The 20,435-nt window shown below is 38.8% G+C and overlaps 1 protein-coding gene across 4 annotated transcripts in view; it reads right to left on the bottom strand.

Annotated features, from left to right (window-relative positions):
- Positions 1-20,435, bottom strand: part of LOC144513518 (uncharacterized) — a 42,921-nt gene that overhangs the window by 20,397 nt on the left and 2,089 nt on the right. The window contains exon 3 of one of the 4 annotated variants that reach the window (XM_078244617.1): positions 16,024-17,230. The exons of the other annotated variants lie outside the window; for them this stretch is intronic. Coding sequence (XP_078100743.1) covers positions 16,361-17,230 — 870 coding nt within the window. The 3' untranslated portion in view covers positions 16,024-16,360. Of the gene's footprint in view, positions 1-16,023; positions 17,231-20,435 lie in introns of those variants that run through there. 4 annotated transcript variants of the gene reach the window in all.

The following is a 20,435-nucleotide window of genomic DNA, read 5'->3' as shown; positions in this document are numbered from 1 at the left end:
TAATAAAAAACATATTACTGACATCTCTAATAATAATATAAAACATATTACTGACATCTCTAATAATATAAAACCTGTTACTGACATCTGTATTAATAATATAAAACCTATTACTGACATCTGTAATAATAATATAAAACATATTACTGATATCTCTAATAATATAAAACCTGTTACTGACATCTGTAATAATAATATAAAACCTATTACTGACATCTCTAATAATAATATAAAACCTGTTACTGACATCTCTAATAATAATATAAAACATATTACTGACATCTCTAATAATAATATAAAACCTTTTACTGACATCTCTAATAATAATAAAAAAACATATTACTGACATCTCTAACAATAATATAAAACCACACATTTCTTCTCCTCTGATGAAGATAGATATACATAAAATAGATAAAAAACATAAAAATACAACAAAATTAATAAAAATTTAAAAACAGAATCAGAATCGCTATATAAAACAGCATCATCTGCATAAAGATGCATTTTTGTTTTACTATTTACCTCAAAAGAACAGAGCTAAAAGACATTGAATATTAATGATAGGCTTGGAAGTGACATTAGGTTGCTACTGCAGGAAGCAGGAAGTAATAATAAATCATCTACCTGCCACATTTCATGTGATTTATGCATCTTATGGAAATTGTGTAACTGATGCACAACACATGTGCATTCGTATGATATCGGAGGAAATATGGCGTTCTTTTAAATGCTGTGAACAACGACCAGTCACCGTTATGTTGCTGTTGTGACGGTTAGGTTTAGGGACCAAAAGTCTAACCAGGATTAGATTGTAGTTTGGGTTAAAATAAGTACTTCCCGGGACAGGAAAGTCCTGTGTTTTGGGACCAAAACACCATGCCAATCTCCCGCCAAAATGTCAATTTAAACTTTTGTTTGACTCAGACTTCCTGTATCCTGATAATTAAACTTTTTTATGAAATACTATTTTTGTATTACATACTGCAGTAGCATTACACTAACAGGACTGCTACATCTCTTATCATCACATATTAACTAGGGCTGTCAAAATAACGCGTTAAAAAAAATAACGCAGATTAATCCATTCCATATTGAGGTTTGACCCGGAGCCGTTCTAGCACCATTGGACTGTAAAATGAAGGAGGGAGACGAGAATGTTCTGCCTGGATCATTAATTTGAACATTTACTTGTAAAAATCTTCTTCCTGAATAGGGTTGGGTACCGAAATCTGGTGCCACTGATATGTCTGCACTTCTCTTTGATGCTCTGAAACAGACGATACCGTTCTCTTAATACATCCATGGGTGTCAGGGTCATCGGTTCAGGCACCGTTAATTATGTATGCGATTAATTTTGATTAATTAATCACAAAGTATGTAATTAATTAGATTACATTTTTTAATCGATTGACAGCCCTAGTATTAACATAATGTTTTTTGCAGAGAGTGATCGAGCTGCAGTGAGAGGAACTAAAGACTAAAATAGTGATTGGACCAAACAGGGCGAGAGGTACAGCTGCTCTTCTGATTAATTTCCGTGACTTATGTGTTCACTACAATGTCTTTTTGTTCAAATATCTACCTGATGATGCTTGTATTCTGAACGCAGAACAACTTGTCAAACATTTAGAGTTTGAACACAAACACTAAAGAGAACGAGAAGATCTGATTAAATAAATCTGTCAAATGTTTGAAATTGTTTGGTCTGTTCAGAATTACCAGCAGAACCAGAAGTCGTCTATGAAAACCCATGAAGACCTGCTCAGGAAACCCTGTTGTTAGCATGAAGCATGCACAGAGTACTTGACCTGGCTTCAACTTCAGTCCAACTACAATTTCAAAGTTGCGCCACCATACATTTTGCATTGAGACCAACTTATCACCAGAAACTTAATATAGTGAGTTGAAGTAACCACTTTAACATAGTTTACAATGCCATTACGTATTTGTTTTTCAGTTTAATTCAAAATCAAAGTAAGAAGAGCAATTTAAAGTTCTCCTTTTTACAGTGAACAAAACTCAACAGATCTTAAACCACATTCAGAGACAGAAAATACAGAGTTCATATAAAATGTAAAATATACATTATGAAATGAAAGGTACACAAAGTAAGAAAAGATAATGTTAAACTACAAATAATAAAACAAGAATATGTAGAAGGCAGACAAAAACAAATAATGGGAACACATCTTTAACAGATCATTCTCAACACAAGGCTCACATTCTCTCAATTGGAGCTAAGAAGATAGCAGAAGATAAAGTTACTGCTGGTCAGCCTTCAATGTGGAGAGAAGATCAGAATATAACAACACAGCTATCAGGGCATGAGGAGGAGGCAGCAGGAAACAGCTTGGCTCTGAAACATGTTCACAACGAGGCGGTGTGAATGCGCTGGTGTCTTTTAAGGCTACCACTCTCAGAAAAAGTTTTCCCACATTGTTCACAGCTGTACGGCTTCTCTCCAGTGTGAATGCGCTGGTGCTTTTTAAGGCTACCACTCTCAGAAAAAGTTTTCCCACATTGGTCACAGCTGTACGGCTTCTCTCCAGTGTGAATGCGCTGGTGAGATTTAAGGTGACTACTCCGAGAAAACATTTTCCCACATTGTTCACACCAGTACGGCTTCTCTCCAGTGTGAACGCGCTGGTGTGTTTTAAGGTGAACACTCTGAGAAAAAGTTTTCCCACATTGTTCACACCAGTATGGCTTCTCTCCAGTGTGAATGTGCTGGTGTTTTTTAAGACTATCGCCACGAGAAAAAGTTTTCCAGCATTGTTCACAGCTGTACGGCCTCTCTCCAGTGTGAATGCGCTGGTGAGATTTAAGGTTACCACTATGAGAAAAGGTTTCCCCACATTGATCACAGCTGTAAGGTTTGTCTCCAGTATGAATGCGTTGATGTCCTTTTAGGTGTCCCTGGCGTGAGAAAGCTGCCCCACATAGATCACAGCTGTAAGGTTTCTCTCCAGTGTGAACTTTCAGATGAATCTTTAAAGAGGTTGAAGTTGTGAAGGATTTGTCACAGTGCTGACAGCGGTGACGTTTGACTCCTCTTCGTTTCTATCAACAGACAGAAAAACAGAGAGAGTGAGTTAGTGAGGTGCCATGATGTAGCAATCCATCTTAAACTAGAAACAACAGTTAGAGCATGTCTGTGGAACCTTTCTTAATTATATGCCGACATCCCCATTATGGAGTTGCATTATGGGAAATGTAAGATCCAGTGTGGCCTTTTTGTTGCCAGCCTTTAGCCAGAAGGTAACAAATGGGGGATCATCTGGGATTGTTAGTGCTGGGAAACTTTTAAATATAACATTTTCTTTGTGGGAGAGTTTCCCACAGATTCTTAACTTGCACTGGTATCTGTAGGGGTTATCAGGTTGTCTTTATCTTGCTGGACTAGCTCTACTCCAGGAAGAGTGTTTCTGTGTATTTCCTGAACTGCTAGTCAGAGTTAAGGGCTGTAAAGTCATTTGAAACCATTGTCCTGGATAGGCATTAGCAATCAGGGGCACCAGTTGACCATTGACCTTTTGTTTTAGGTTGTTGTTTTTGCTAAATCCAACTTGTATCTCCAGCAGTGTTGGGCAGTAACGATACTAGTTTAACTACTACTCAGTAGCGTCACTGTTTTCTGAATCAAACAGCTTTTATTGAGCAAGTAATGTGGTATTATCCACACAAGCTACATTTCCTCAAGCATTTCTGCGTAAGTTACAAAAAAATCCTTTTTTGTAACTTACTCATTTGTGAACCAAACAAAATTAATTTAGCAACTTTTTGTAACAGCAATCTCAAGATGCTATATGCCAAGTTTCAGGCAGACCGGTCAAAAAACCCAGGACGAGTTTGAAAAAGTATGGTTTTGCATATCCACGCATCCCTTGATTGAAATTTGGGGTTGGGATTTCTTTTACAATGAATTTTTTTGTACTATGAATTTTATCTCTTTGATCTCATCTTTTTATACTGAACTGTGGATTTTATTTGTGTATTTGATCTCTGAAATACTATCAATGCGATTCCTAAGATTTTTTTTCAATCCCAGTCAAGAGTTTCTTGAACAAATCTGTTGAATATTGGCCCTAAGGGGGCGCTACAGATACAAAAAGTATATCTTATGAACGGCTCATGCGATCTGAGTGCTCAATGTAGCGCCACTCATACGATGGTGTAATGATTGGTCGAAATGGGGGTGGCCCAATACACCCGCAAAAAAATATGTACATATACATTGATCTCCGTTTCTATATCAACAGACAGAGTAAGTTAGTAAGGCCCCATGGTGGAGCGAGCTATGTAAAACCAGAAACAACATTCAGAGCAAGTCAGTGTTCATGTTTGACTGATGCATTACCACCATTACGCTCTTTGTGTGCGTTAATAAACTTTTGATTGATTGATTGATTTCCGGCCTTGAGCCAGGCGGTAACAAATGGGGGCTTGTCCGGGATTGTTAGTGCTGGGAAACTTGTAAATGTAACATTTTCTTTGTGGGAGTGTCTCACGCATATTTTTACTTGATCTAGTTTCTGTAGGGGTTATCATGTTGTCTTTATGTTGCGGGACTAGCTCTACTCCAGTAAGAGTGTTTCTGTGTCTTTCCTGAACAGCTAGGCTAGGAGCTGAGGGCTGTAAAGTCACTTGGAACCTTTATTCCTGATAGGCAAACGCAATAAGGCGCACCCATTGACCAATTGTTTTACTTTGTCGTTTCTGTGCAGTAAGTGGTTAGAGCAGTTCCAGTGGGTGCTCAGGTTAACTCCATGGCTGTGTAGGTGATTTTCACCACACTGAAAGTTAACCAGGTTACTGGGCTTTGTGCTTCATTCAGACCACAGCTATCCTGCATGAAGTCTAGGGTTGAGTGAGTCAGCTAGTGATTGTTAAGCAGTAAGCCTGAGGATTGAGGTTGCATAATTAATAATAATAATAATAATAATAATAATAATAATAATACAATGGGAAAAGTAAGCCAACCCATAGGAGTCCAGAAATCTCGAACCTCTGCTGCATAGATTTGTATGTTTTTTATTAAATTTGTCTCTTGTCCGGTTAAAATGAAATGCTATCCCATACTGCTACACATGCTCTGCCAGTACCACATGATCCATCTAAGTAAAGTTCAGTCGACGGTCCAGTGTACATGGCTAGAAAACATGTTTGATTTTACGCTTATGGGTTTGAAGTGCCATTTTTCACTACAACACCTGGCAAATAAAAAAAGTACCTGACATTAGAAGCCTGTGCCGGCAACTCAAAGTTGTTGTAAAGTACCCTTCTTGCATCTTCTATGTCTCCTTTATTTTGTTTAACAGAAACTGATGTTATTTTGTAACACTTTATAATAAAGGTCCACGAATTATCATGAATCCTGCATGACTTAATGCATGAAGAAGCATGAATTAATTCATGTAGTACTTTATGAATTATCAGCAATGTACAAGGATTAACAGTATCTGAATCAGATGATGTTTGTAACATAAGGCTGACTTCCTGTTGCCAGCAGGTGGCCTTATGACCATGACTAAATATGGGTGTGTAGATATCTCCAGGCCTGGACTCTTATCCAGCATGTAAAGTTTCAGGCAGATTATGTAAAGTGAAGTTACAACAGTTTCCTGTGTAATGGCGATTGACAAAATGGCCACCATGCAAACACCGTCTTACAAAAATACAAAAGCTTTGCTATTTGGCATCATGAAAGGCTTGACATGCTGCTGAACCCTCTTATTAGAGTTTTTAAAAGTCCCATACCTGTATAGGGCCTAAAATTATGTGTTGTCACATGACCTATGACATCATCGTTAGAGCTATCAAAAACTTCTTCGCAAGTTAAGGTCACATTAGTCGGAGGATTATACCAACCAAAGATGAGACAAATTCGATATACCCCCTACGAGCAGTTCAAAACTATTTGCATAAAATACATGAAAAATGCATAACATTCATAATGGATGACTTTCGGTTGGGCGGAGCTAATTTAAGTAAATTGAAAATACGTCAGAAATGATAAGAGCAATGTGTTTACCATAATTCATAAATATCGGCGCAACTATGTCCAAAAGCCTTCCATGCATTAGGGGGCGCTACGGAGCCGGCTAAATACTCATCAACGTAATCACGGTACAATCTCCAAATGTTCTGCACCACATTTGGTGAGTTTTTCGTAAAGTAAGGGTGTCACAAATGCGGTCAACGACTAAAACTACTTAGGGGGCGCTATGAAGCCATCATGCCACGCACAAGCCTAAATGCACTGTTAAATCAAAGTAAACTATGTGCAACATGGCATCGACATGTTGAGAGTTTTCCTTCATCTTAACGTCCTCAAACGTGTGATCGTCACATGAAAACGCACAAAATCCAAGATGGCTGACCTCCTGTTGGACGAAAACAAAAATCCCAAAAAGGATTTATGTTCCTCAAGATAAGAAAAATGTTCCCACCAACTTTTGTAAATATCAAAAGGAACTTTATCCGCACCATGGGATGCATTAGGGGGGCGCTATGGAGGACGCCCAAGCCCAATCACTACACATCTTTGACATTTTCGACAGTTCTTACATGAGTTTACATATATCCTAAGACCCTCAAAAATGTGATTCCTTGAAAAAACAACAGGTTCCCTGCACTCTCAGCCCTGGCACATTCGTGATGGGGCCCTAATAATGCATCAATTAAGAGGTTTCAACCATCCTCATGATGTCTGATTTATTAATGATGTTCATGTCTTCATCAGTAGATCTGTAGTTAAAGTGAATGGCTAAAGAAACTGAACTGTAGTGTTGTAATCATGATAAACTAAACATTATTTCTTCATTACTTCATCATGTTTGTGGCCCTTCAAATAACGTGCTGACCAGCTCCATCTGGAACATTAATACATAGGATATGATTAATGGTGGCATATGCAACAATCATCTTTGGGACCCCGAAAATAACGTCAGCCATTCTTTCTATTTAGGCAGGGACATTGTTAGGCCTATTTTAGGGGGGCTGAAGCTACCCCAAAATGTTCCTAAGCCCCCCCCAAATAATAATAAAAATTATAATTAGATTTGTATTTGTTTTACAGTGTACTCTGTATCACTCACTACGTGGAATCAATCTTCCTTCACCATTCATCTGCTGGTGTCGTCGTGCACTGCAGTCTGTTTTATTTTATTTCACGAACTGTCAACTGGTGGAGATGGCTGAAACGGTGTTTTAGAGAGAGGCTCACGAGCGGCCGCTTGCACGGTAACGGTATGTGGACGAGCGAGGTAGAGAGTTACTGAAGAGAGAGAGCGCCAGGCAGCATTAAAACAGCAGTAAATCAGAGAAATAAAATGTTGTTTTCGCCGATTTATCACTAGTATCTCTTAATGTTATCCAAATTCTACATTAGAAACAACAAATAATATATCCAGCTACAAAAAAGCCGGAAAGTCGAAAGTTAGACAGAAGTACAAAGAGTCAGTGGCCATGAAGATGATACACCGTCTCGTCTCTTCTCATTGGTTTAAACTGGCAGCTCTCAGAACGCTGCAGACCGCTGTGTTGCAAGGAGCTGCAGGATTTATCTCGTCTCGTCGCTAATCTTTGGTCTGGACTTGCTACCGCACACACAGTGAGATACAGAGTGAAACTGTAAGTTGTTGTTAATGACTTGTACTTGCTTCACTTCAGCTACATTTACTTGAGGTAAAGAGAAAGGAATATTTTAGTTGGCTATAGAAACCAACAGTCTAGCTAGTGTAAACGAGTGAAATACAAGAAACAGCTCGCCTAGTAAGGTATCCGAAGCTCTCTATTCTTTACCATTAATATAGCCTGCTATCTCTATAGTATTAAAACAATATCAGTCCCTAAATATCATAGTGTCACTGTTAATGCTATTGTACCAGTATAACCTTCAATTCATTGAACAAATAGAAACTGGAAGATATTTTAGGAGAGAGAGAGAGAGAGAGAGAGAGAGAGAGGCACCAAGGCATAACCTAAACTAAATTATTTCATGATATTTATTATATATGCTTGATTCTGACCAACTTAACTTTCTGCATTCCTTTGCTGTAATAAATTAAACAAGTATGTAGATGTTGCCTAAATGTAGACTAGGCTATATATGAGCATACATACATCCATACATACTAGAACTTGTATTCATCTCGCCATCAGGTTATTAAATTCAGACATACTTTAAAGTGCCCATATTATGAAAAAAACACTTTTTCTGGGATTTGGGGTGTTCTTCTGTGTCTCTGGTGCTTCCACACGCATACAAACTTTGTAAAAAATCCATCCATGCTGTTCTGAGTGAGATACGGTTTCTGAATGTGTCCTGCCTTCAGTCTCCGGGTGAGCTGTTCAAAATCGGCACGGCTTGTGATGTCACAAGCCGAAATGAGCTGGCTAACCACAACTGTTAGCTCGTAGCATTAGCGTTAGCATGCTAACGCTAATGCTAACGCTAGCATGCTACCTCATTCTCAATAGCAAAGCACTGCTACAACACACACCAGTTCACCATCATCTACTAAAGAACTACTTCGATGTGCGCCCTCATTTAGAAGAAGTCTCCCAGCTAATCCTGCCTTGTAACTGACTGAAGGTGGAGAAACAGCCTTTCTTTTACTGTCTATGGAGCTAGCTAGCTGACATGATCTACATCTGAGCTACTGAGCATGTGCGAGTGCAATCAAAGATAGTCCAGAAGAAGAAGAAGAAAAGAGGTCTCACTCTGTAGCTAAAACAGAGACCAGCTGAAAAGAGGATCTGCAGCAGTGAGAGAGAGCTGTGCAGTACAACAACAATATGGTGTTTTTAGAAAATTAAACCATGTAAACCTATTCTGGTACAACCTTAAAATACTATTATGAACCTGAAAATGAGCAGAATATGGGCGCTTTAAATCCTTGTCAACCATATTGCAACGAGCTAGTTCAGCGTATCATGGCTGACTGGAGTAGTGTGTTTGTCTTTAGGAGTGGGGGGGGCAGACAGCATGTTGCCTGTTTCATCATTTGGGCTGCCTTGTTGAGTGCAGTGGCACTGAGAACATTATAGTTCACATAATTTAAGCTCTTTTTTAAAAAATGATATAGGATTAGTCCAACGAATCGTTTCGCTTAGCACGAACTGTTGATGTGAACTGAGTTACCACTGGAGAACGTTAAGTCTCAAATACCACTTGAGCATTACAAAGATGAAAAACATATCCCCTTAAAGTACATTTAGAACAGATATATGTGTGATTAATATTGAGTTAACTATGGACAGTCACGCGGTTAATCGTGATCAAATATTCTAATCGATTGACAGACCTAATTTACATAAAATGATCCAATATGTAATAATAACGTCAATCAATCAATATTAATGCTGCGTTGTTGTGGTCTTCCAGTTTATTTTGGGGAAACTATTCTTCTTCTTCTTGCTATCATTTGACTGAACTGTTGAAATACTAAGGCTGATATCTAAAGTAAAGAGTAATACATGTAGCATACAATGACTAAACTACTACAAACACTTTGAGTCATAGTGATTTCACCTTTTGTGGAGAAGTCATTCTTGTTCTTCAGTGGGAACTAATTCCAGACGGACGTCCTGAAGTCAGAAGTGTCTCGTCCCACAGATGAGCTGTGAAGTCAACAAACAGGGACACACCATGAGACAGGAGACACTCCACACTATAACATCACTATACTCATATACTATCAGCTGATCAACAAACAGAGACACACCATGAGACAGGAGACACTCCACACTATAACATCACTATACTCTTATACTATCTGCTGATCAACACACAGAGACACACCATGAGACAGGAGACACTCCACACTATATCACTATACTCATATACTATCAGCTGAGCAACAAACAGGGACACACCATGAGACAGGAGACACTCCACACTATAACATCACTATACTCATATACTAATCAGCAAAACTTTTGTCAATATGGACATGCTGTACATCGTTTGTGTAGGAGCCAAAGAAAGCAGTTTTTGTTTATATTTAAAGAACACTTCCCATATGTTGGTTCTAGATGTGATCATGTGATTGTGGTTCTAGATGTTCTAGATGTGATCCTCTGATTGTGGTTCTAGATGTGATCCTGTGATTGTGGTTCTAGATGTGATCCTGTGATTGTGGTTGACAGCTAGGCCACAGATCGGTCCTAGCTTTAGTTGAGACCAAACAGTTTTTAACCACATCTAGTCATCCTGTTTCATCTTATTGGATATCAGTTCAGAAACCAGCTGTATTATTTATTTTCCCTGATTCACACAAACATGCTACATTAGCCTCCACCATGTTGGTAGGATGATGAAGAAGTATGTGTATAGGTCTAGATATGGGAGTTGTGTTGGTAGGATGATGAAGTAGTATGTGTATAGGTCCAGATATGTGAGTTGTGTTGGTAGGATGATGAAGTAGTATGTGTATAAGTCCAGATATGTGAGTTGTGCTGGTAGGATGATGAAGTAGTATGTGTATAGGTCTAGATATGTGAGTTGTGTTGGTAGGATGATGAAGTAGTATGTGTATAAGTCCAGATATGGGAGTTGTGTTGGTAGGATGATGAAGAAGTATGTGTATAGGTCTAGATATGGGAGTTGTGTTGGTAGGATGATGAAGTAGTATGTGTATAGGTCTAGATATGGGAGTTGTGTTGGTAGGATGATGAAGTAGTATGTGTATAAGTCTAGATATGGGAGTTGTGTTGGTAGGATGATGAAGTAGTATGTGTATAGGTCCAGATATGTGAGTTGTGTTGGTAGGATGATGAAGTAGTATGTGTATAGGTCTAGATATGGGAGTTGTGTTGTTGTTGTAAAGAGCGGCCGCATGGCGCCTGGATCAACCCCCCCCAGCTGGAACAGCGGGCCGTTAGAAGCCTTCTATTGCTGGCCAGTGGCTAGCATGAGGAGACGGAACAGACCCTCCACTTTGATTGGGAACATTCTCTGGACTTCAATCATTCACTTCATTTGACTGGAATCACAAGCACCAAAGCGTTCTTCATCATCTTAGTGCTCATGATGTTGATAAAAGAAGAAGACCAAAAGGAGAACATGATGCCGCTTCCCTACCTGTAGGCTGTCCTAAACCTCCAATCCCCGTCCTCTCCTGGCTTATTAATATCCCTGTAGTCCGGAAGTGTCCACAGATGGAAAGAATTCATCCAGGTTATGAATATTGTCCTGTAGAGTCCATGCTAACTGTCTGCTAACTTCATTAGCCGACCTCGTCTCCTCGCCCTGCACCGTTTTTTCGGGTATGTTTGTTTTCCTCAGGTTGCTGCCTACACAAAGAAACTATCCCCGCCTTTTTCTGTTTACTTTTCACCCCGGGACAGCCCCCGACGTCCAGCAAGCGCTCCCACTGTGGAGCGCCATTACGCTGCGTCATCTCTCTGAGCAGCCATCTTAGAAACAGCTCTCATTGGCTATCAACACGTCAATCATGGCAGTTGTAGCCAATCACGTTCCCTTTCCAACGGACCGGAACATCCAATGGGAGCCAGTCCAAATGAATGGGCAACAGAGCTAAGTCCCGCCTCCCAGAGCCAGCAGCCACATACATGTGATTTATGACAACAAATATGATCAACAGTATTTGAACTGTTTACATAGTTGTTATACTCCTGGACAATAACTGCACATTCCTGCACTAATGTACACATTGAAAGCAGACCAAACCAACAGTTGATTCATTTCCAGAACCACTCTGCAGCAGAAAACACAACAGAGACCAAACTCAGACAGTTCAACTCAAATGACAACAAACATTATTATTAACATTATTAAGACGCATGGCAACAACACACACACACACACACACACACACACACACACACACACACACACACACACACACACACACACACACACACACACACACACACACACACACACACAAACACACACGCTCTAAGCAACATTGCATTCTATTTATCTAGAAAGCCTTGCTTAAAGAATTGCCTGTATATTGAACAAGCTTGCTGACTTTTAAGTCGTATCACTATGGCTCTCGCTCTAGAGACTCCTTGGTCCTAAATATTCCCTTTGTTAGGACAGAATTAGTCAAAACTGCATTAATATTATGCCCCATATAAATAGAATAACCTGCAGTCCTTAATGAAATTGAACATCTGATTCAATGTAATCCCTTTAAATGTCTTCTTTATGAATCCGTGTGTGTGTGTGTGTGTGTGTGTGTCTGATCAGTAAAGATGGCTGCTGCTTCCTCTGCTGCTCTAACTCAACTCTTACCTATCTGCCTCATCTCATTTATAGTCACAGTTTGTCTTCAAACTGCAGAAGGACTTTGAGTGAAAGCATCTTTTAGCTTTCTGTGCATCGTTCCACCCAGTTGTTCCCAGTCAGGATTTTAATCTTGTGATCTCATTAAGTTACAGGAGGAGAAGCTCCAGTGTTGATCAGTGAGGAGGAGTGTCATTCTGCTACCATTACAGTTTTTCCAACTGCTAACACCCTTCAATGACAAGCATAGCACAATTATTTAAAAACATAACCTCTTCTCAAGTCTCCAAAAGTCTAAACACATGTTCTGCTTTACACACATTTTGCAATTCAAAATGTCACTTTTTAAATGCACTGAACACGGTTCTCTGCATAAGACACAACAATCTGACATAAAGTCACATGTTTGCCATTTCAAATCACTGCCGTTCAAAATGACACAACATGAGCTGATTGGCCAATAGATGTGTCACCTGGCCAATCACCTCAATGGTTCATTGTTACCACTTCAATCAGGAAGTAAGCACTATGATGCCTCTTGTTTTAATATATATTTTTTCTGCAATTTTCTTTTTCAGTTTACTGTTTTTTGTGAGCATATTTTTGTTCAGTCCAATGTAAATATATCTGCTGTGCATATGTTGCACTGACTTGTTTGGGTGTGTATCTACCAATATTTCTGTGCGTGTGAACAATCTGAAGAACTATTTTCGTATTATGGCAAAGCATACTAAAGATGAGAGTGCTTTTCATGATGCCCAACAGTGTGTAGTTGGTTAGACAAACATCTGGTAATATGAATGAAAAAGTGTGTGCCATTTGGTGCAAAAGTATGATTTTGATAATGCTATATGTAGTTTTGGTTGCAGTGCTTCATTTTGCAGGATATATGAGGTATTTTGCAGTTTGGGTGTGTGGTTTTGTGAATTTTGAAAGTATTTTGATAAAACCACCCTAGTTTGCGAAATTGTGTTTTAGCAATTGGAAAAAAAACTAATAAAAGCGTAGACACACCGCGGCCACACCGCTGTGAAAGCTGCCCCAACATCATTTATCAGAGTCTGGTTGTCACAATATCATCAACAGATTCCCCCATGTCTCACATGACACTATCAACTGGAATACATCAATGGTACTACCCCTCTCAGATGACCCATGTTGTCAGACACTTAGAATAATAATCTGAGTCTGTCAGCGGCAACAACACAACTTTTAGTGGATGGAAACTTTACCTTTTAATTAGGAGTTTAAACACAGACACAACAGGAAGAATACATCCATCAAATCAAGTCACTAATAATCAGCATGTGGCCTTGTTTTATTTCATTTATTTTGCATTTAATTGTTCCACATTCCCAGACATTTAAAACAACTGAACCATTGACGTTATTCTACAAGTCAGATTAATAAATCAGCTGTTTATTGCTTTCTATTGTCTGACTTTGTATGACATCATCAGAGTCTTTACTTTCAGTCTGAACAGACCTCAACAGATTTAAAACCACATTCAGTCACAGGAAATACAAACAGTCAATATGAAATGTCACACAAAGATTATTAAATGAAAAGTCTACAAAGTAGGAAAATATAATATTAAATAAATATGTTAAACTACAAAATAACAATAACTGGAGAGCATATAATTAAAAATGGCCAACTTCCAGTATGTCGGTAATGATGAGAGGAATGTTTGGACCAAATTTAGATCGTTGTCCAAATTAAGGCCTTCCACGTATTGCTCGTTAAACCATGAACCAAATCGCTGTATAGTCTCACAATGCTGAAACGGTATTTAAATGGTTTTTAAAAATGTGTTTAAAGATTAAAACTAACAGCCCTAGAGCAGCCATGCCACGTCTAGGCTAAGGCTGCACGATTGGAGGAAAATATGTGATATGCAATAACGTTGTTGAATATAACGATATCAATATTACTTGTGATAGATAACAGATATTAAAATGTACTCAGTTCTGCTGCTTTCAGTATTCTGTTGAAATACAACACATTGTTTGTTGGACTTAAAACAAACCAAAAAAAAATGTATTGAACAATTTGAGCATTGAATTAAATATAAAAGGCAACACTAAAAACCTAAATTGACAGTTTCTTTTTAAAATGTTATGTCCTTCTGAGATTTTCTTTCAACTAACACAAAACACCTCTGAGTGTACTTTACACTTCGCAACATGTCACAAAATCGCAGCCTTTCACGATGTGTAAATTGCGCCAGTTGATATTGCGATGATGATAAAAAAAAATGATATACTGTGCAGCCGTAGTCTAGGCTCAAATGAGAAAGCAGCCCGGAGAATTATTATTTTGAACATTGCTGCAAAATGTTAAGAGATTCTGTTCATCCTAAAGTCCTTAAACAAAAAAAAAAGAAGTGAAAGAAAAATGATCACGGCATTGAGGGTGGAAGTGGTCTGGGTGCAAACAGGGGTCTGTTTATTGGACTACCTCAACCTCACATTGGACAATGAAAGGACACGCAGCAGTGTTTTGGTAGTCTCCTGTCGTGCATGGTTTACTTTTTCTTGTCATGGACTGTCTAGTCTATTGTATTTATTTATTCATTCATTCATTTTTTAGTATAATTCTATCCTTATTATCTTATTTTAGTGCCCTCACTCTGGTATTTCATTATCACAATACAGTTGTGTATTTTATTTTTGCCTTTGTTTGTTTGCTGTAAAAATTAAAACTCAATAAAGTTTGGGTTCAGAAAAAAATAAAAATATGCAATATGTTTCTAAAGATGAGAACAATGGGCCTCATTCACCAAACGTTCTTAATAACTAATTTGTTGTTAAACCCCACTTACGCAGTTTTCACAAAGATTCTGGCATTCACCACCGCAATGTTTTCAGAAATTGCATTTTCTAGTTTCCATTTGTTCCTTTACTTGTTAATCTTACACAAATAAGATAAGATACCATGGTAACAGCTAGGGGTGCAAGGGATCACAAAACTCCAGTCAGGATCACGGTTTGGAGTCACAGATCAGATACATTTTTGGATCCAAGTTGAAAAAATGTTATAGTGTTATAGTATAGTGTTACAGTATATATTGTATATTGTTATACTATAGTGTTACAGTATATATTGTATATTGTTATACTATAGTGTTGTAGTATAGGCAGTTGTGGACTTTATAATAAAAAACTAATTATTTAAGACAATGTCAGTAACAAACAGTAGAGGGCAGCAATACGCTATTGCAGCAACTAGTCTACCTAATCCAAAGGAGAAGAATGTGTGTTCTTTGGTAGTGTTTTAATCCAAACACAATCTTTTTCCTAAACTTAAAGGGATACTTCACAGATTTAGCATTAAACTTTGTATCAGTAGAAACCCGGTAGTGTTTTTGAATGACCGTGCTTCCCTCCCTCATGTCCCCCTGAGACGAGAGAGCTCTGTATTGTGGGTCTGGAAAAAAGCTTCTTATGATGCAAAAATCGTCATTTAGTGTCATCTGAGGCATTTTGCCCAGAGTCTGGACTACAGCCGGCTAGTTCTGCATGTTTTCAACCGGCCCATAGGGGGTGGGACTGTCTTTACCCAAAATGAGTTGTTGTCTTTCATCCACATGAGCCAAAAATACATTTTCTGGCTTTTCTCGGTCTAGAAGGCACCAACTTTTAAAATTGTTTCACATTTCTACAACATAAATGACCCAATTTAATACATATTAATCTTTCCAGCAGTGAAATATCCCTTTAAAAGAAGTATTAATGTTACCTTTTGTGATATTAAATGTTATTCCATGTTGCTTAGTTCAGCATTTCTTTTACATGAACATCCAAAAAGCAGTACAAAAATCTTTTTCTGAGTCTTTAAGATCAGTTGTTCGTCCCAAGATGGCACAGACGCAGTTTAAAACACATTAACTGTTCAAGTCATTTTTTAAGCAGCAGCAACAGCAGACATGTTCTGATTAAAGCTTCTCAGTTGTGAATGTTTGCTTCTTTTGTCAGTGATGGGATTTTTTTTAATTGGTCAGCCTTCAATGTGGAGAGAAGATCAGAATATAACAACACAGCTATCAGGGCATGAGGAGGAGGCAGCAGGAAACGGCTTGGCTCTGAAACATGTTCACTACGAGGCAGTGTGAATGAGTTGGTGGTGAGATTTAAGGTAACCACTCTGAGAAAAAGTTTCCCCACATTGTTCACAGCTGTACGGCTTCTGTCCAGTGTGAACACGTCGGTGGCTTTTTAGCCTATCACGCCGAGCAAAGGATTTACCACATAAATCACAGCTGTACGGCTTCTCTCCAGTGTGAATGCGTTGATGTATTTTTAGGTTAACCTGTTGTGTGAAAGCTGCCCCACATTGATCACAGCTGTACGGCTTCTCTCCAGTGTGAATGTGTTGATGTAATTTTAGGTGACCTTGTTGTATGAAAGCTGCCCCACATTGATCACAGCTGTACGGCTTCTCTCCAGTGTGAATGCGTTGATGTAATTTTAGGTGACTCTGTCGTGTGAAAGCTGCCCCACATTGATCACAGCTGAACGGCTTCTCTCCAGTGTGAATGCGTTGATGGATTTTTAGGGTACTCTGCTGTACGAAAGCTGCCCCACATTGTTCACAGCTGTACGGCTTCTCTCCAGTGTGAATGCGTTGATGTAATTTTAGGTGACCCTGTTGAATGAAAGCTGCCCCACATTGATCACAGCTGTGAAGATTCTGTCCAGTGTGAAGGCGTTGATGTCTTTTTAGGTCACTCTGTCGTGTGAAAGCTGCCCCACATTGATCACAGCTGTACGGCTTCTCTCTAGTGTGAATGCGTTGATGTTTTTTTAGGGTACTCTGTTGTGTGAAAGCTGCCCCACATTGATCACAGCTGTGTAGATTCTCTCCAGTGTGAACTCTCTGATGAATCTTTAAATATCCTGATGTTGTGAAGGATTTGTCACAGTGTTGACAGTGGTGACGTTTGGGTCCCTCTCCTCCTCTCTGTTTCTATAGCAACAGACAAACAGAGAGAGAGTTAGCTGGACTTGCTCTCACTCACAATTTTAACTCTTCATACAATAATTTATGACAAAATGAAGGAAAACATGTGCCGGTTGCAGACATGTTATTATGGAAGCAAATGTACTCTTCATAACTTTTATAAGTTCCGAAATATTCTACATTTTTCAGGCAAGTTGTAATGAAACCAGGGATTAAAGTGAAAAAAATCTTGACTGAACTTTTTTTCAGGCCAAGTCATAAGCTTTTCACATCTACCTATATATAGATAGCACCCCTTTTGCAATTGTGCCCTATTGGTTTGTAATGAACAACAAGATGCAAACAGCAAAGGAAAGAGAGTATTGTGAGTGTTCTCTTTTCCTGATGAACAAAACAATATTTCAGTAACATCCCACGACAAACCATTGCTGTTCTTTTCTATTGCAACAATCATAAGTTACTCAGGAAATTGACCATGAAGATCAATTACAACCACTTATCTACAACGCTAGAATATGATGCGTAGCCTACATACCTCTCTCTCACTCGGTCTCTTCTCTCTCGTATGGGCTAAAATATACATTTCCTAAGCAACATATTAACTCTCACTGCTAGCTTTTAAGGCAAAGAGTACAGCTGTTTGTGCAAATGACAATTGACTCCTCAGAGCTCCAGACTAACTGTTCTCACTAGGAGCACAGTGGCCCTCAACTGAAAATTTTAGGGGCGCAACCAGAAAATGTAGGGGCACACACCGTAAATCAACATGCTAACCAAATGTTCACATTTCTACTAATTTCCATTGTATTACTGATAGGGCTGTCAAATGATTAAATTTTTTTTTAATCGCGATTAATCGTATGTTTTATCACATGATTTAAATTCTATAATTTTGCATTTCAGAACAGTTTTTAAGTCCATATTAACAATGGAAAGCCATTCTTACCAGTGTATCTTGATTGGGAATCAAATTAATGTAAAGAAAGTTACTTTATGAACTTGACTTTAAGATTTGTATTTGTTTATTATTTATTTACTGATTACTGTGAATGCACCACGAGGTTACGTGTTTTAAGTGAACGCACCGTCTGTGTTGTTTAATTCCGACAACGGCAGCGGCTGCGCTACAGAGCAGACTGTTAGGTCCCGGTGTTGAATCCTCTACAGTGAAATACAGTCACACTTTACACTGTTTAACTGTTAGCTGTCAGCATTTTAACCGTGTTTAATCCAGCTGCTAGCTAAAGGTAGGCTAACGTTACATGCTGTCAGGTGGAGTGTAAAGTCAGGCACAGAAAGGAGGCACCGAAATTTTCGTTCTTCTTTCGGTCTCGTTACTACCGTTTAGGTCGGCACTTTCGGTACCCAACCCTACTTACCAGAGTCAATCTAGTGTTTAGTAACTTCTAAATAATTGTGATTACTCACTGACGTCCAGTGATCACCGGTTAATGAGACAGCGTTTGCACTCTGGTTTCAATAACAGGTCGGCGAGTAGCACTCTCCAAAATAGTGCTTTGCCTGAGTCCACTAGCATCAACCTGAGTCACGTTAACTGTACTACTATGCTTAGCTCGTAGGTGGTAGCGCCATTCAGAATTGTGTTGCTGCTGTGTTTCTCCATCATGCTGCAGCCTGCAGCAGCAGGATGTGTTAGGAGGAAGTGGCAGCTTGATGATAAGTAACGGTGCTGCAAAGGGTCAAAATAGTAGCTGTTAGGCACGACGTGAAGCCGAGTGAAGTGAAAATAAATTAATAAATGGCGGCATGCGATTAACAAAAATGAACGCGTTATGCTCGGCCCTTAATCGTTAATGCTGACAGCCGTAATTACTAATGAATACTGATAATAGATAGAATAGAATTACAATGTGCGGTTTCAAATTCTGTCACATTTTTATTGTACTTTTGAAGATGCAACATAGAAGGTAAACCGACAGCACCATCGCTGTCATGACAGACATGACAAATATTACAAAAATATACCATACATTCTTGCTTTAACAAAGTGTTTAGTAACCTTTCGGTCATTTCACAGTTAAAAACAACACTTAACAAATGTATGTAAACATTAGGGCCACAGGCGTTCTTCATATTTATGTAGAATTATAATTAGCTCTTCCTATATAAAATATGCAGCTCTGGTAGATGTTTGTGATTGGTCGTGCTGATTGAACTAGTTGTTAACCAGCGTCGTGACACAGCTTATGGAGGATCGCAGTTGTTAGGTTAGGGGAAGACGGGGAACTGAAAGAAATCCAGGAGAGGGTTGACTTCTCCTGCTCCAGATTTCCCACCGTGGTCAGAAAGAACAGAGGAGACTCTTTGTTTCTCTCACTAGGACTCTAGAGTCACTACTCACACACGAGAAACCTATTAAATTGATAACCTTTAATGCAATAGGTCACTGATGAGGATGTTAAGGGATTTGCTAAAGACTTAACCACCGACTAACAGCTGTGAAAGTTTTGAGACGATGTTTGGAACATATTACAGGTGGTTGGATGTCAATATATTCATTAATGAGAAACGTGTTGAAATAATAATCTTTAAATGTGTATTAAATAGCCAACAGATCACTGATATTGATAAGGTATTTCCAAAGGATTTCTTTCACAAACTAACAGCTGTGAACGTTGCGAGGGGATGTCTGAGACATATTACAGGTGGTTGGATGTCAATATGGTCATTAATCAGAAAATGGTAGAAACTACTATCGTTATTGGTAACTATAGCCTACATCTTTATTTATTTTTACTAATTCACAAGTGTGAAATGTTGAATGGCTCTCCCTCTCTATAACTGAAGTGGTTTGAGATTTATGTTGTAAAACAAAAGAGTTAATAAAGATTAAAATGAGTGGAGTTGCCATTTGACGACGGTCCCTAACTACCTACTACTACTACTACTACTACTACTACTAGCGACCGGCGCGTTGGACAGACATTCAGTTCTTTGCGCTCTGAACTGTGTCATTATTTCAACTTCGCCCCGGTTCCTGTGTTCACTACGTTAGTTAGTTTTGGAGGGAAAACGCTCCATTGTTTGTTTCTCTCTCTCTATGTCGCCACTGCTCTCAGAATCAACTCTCCGCTCAGTGACATTTACTTTATAGAGTCAAATCCCAACAGGAGTTCTCTCAGGACACATCTAGTAGGTCTCCACCACACTATAGACTTTACAAAGAGACAACCATTTCACACGAGCAAGC

This window comes from Sander vitreus, unplaced genomic scaffold, assembly GCF_031162955.1.
Source record: "Sander vitreus isolate 19-12246 unplaced genomic scaffold, sanVit1 ctg268_2, whole genome shotgun sequence".
NCBI classification, from domain to species: Eukaryota; Metazoa; Chordata; class Actinopteri; order Perciformes; family Percidae; genus Sander; species Sander vitreus.
Note: the sequence above shows the minus strand (reverse complement) of the source record. Positions and strands in the feature narration are given on the sequence as shown.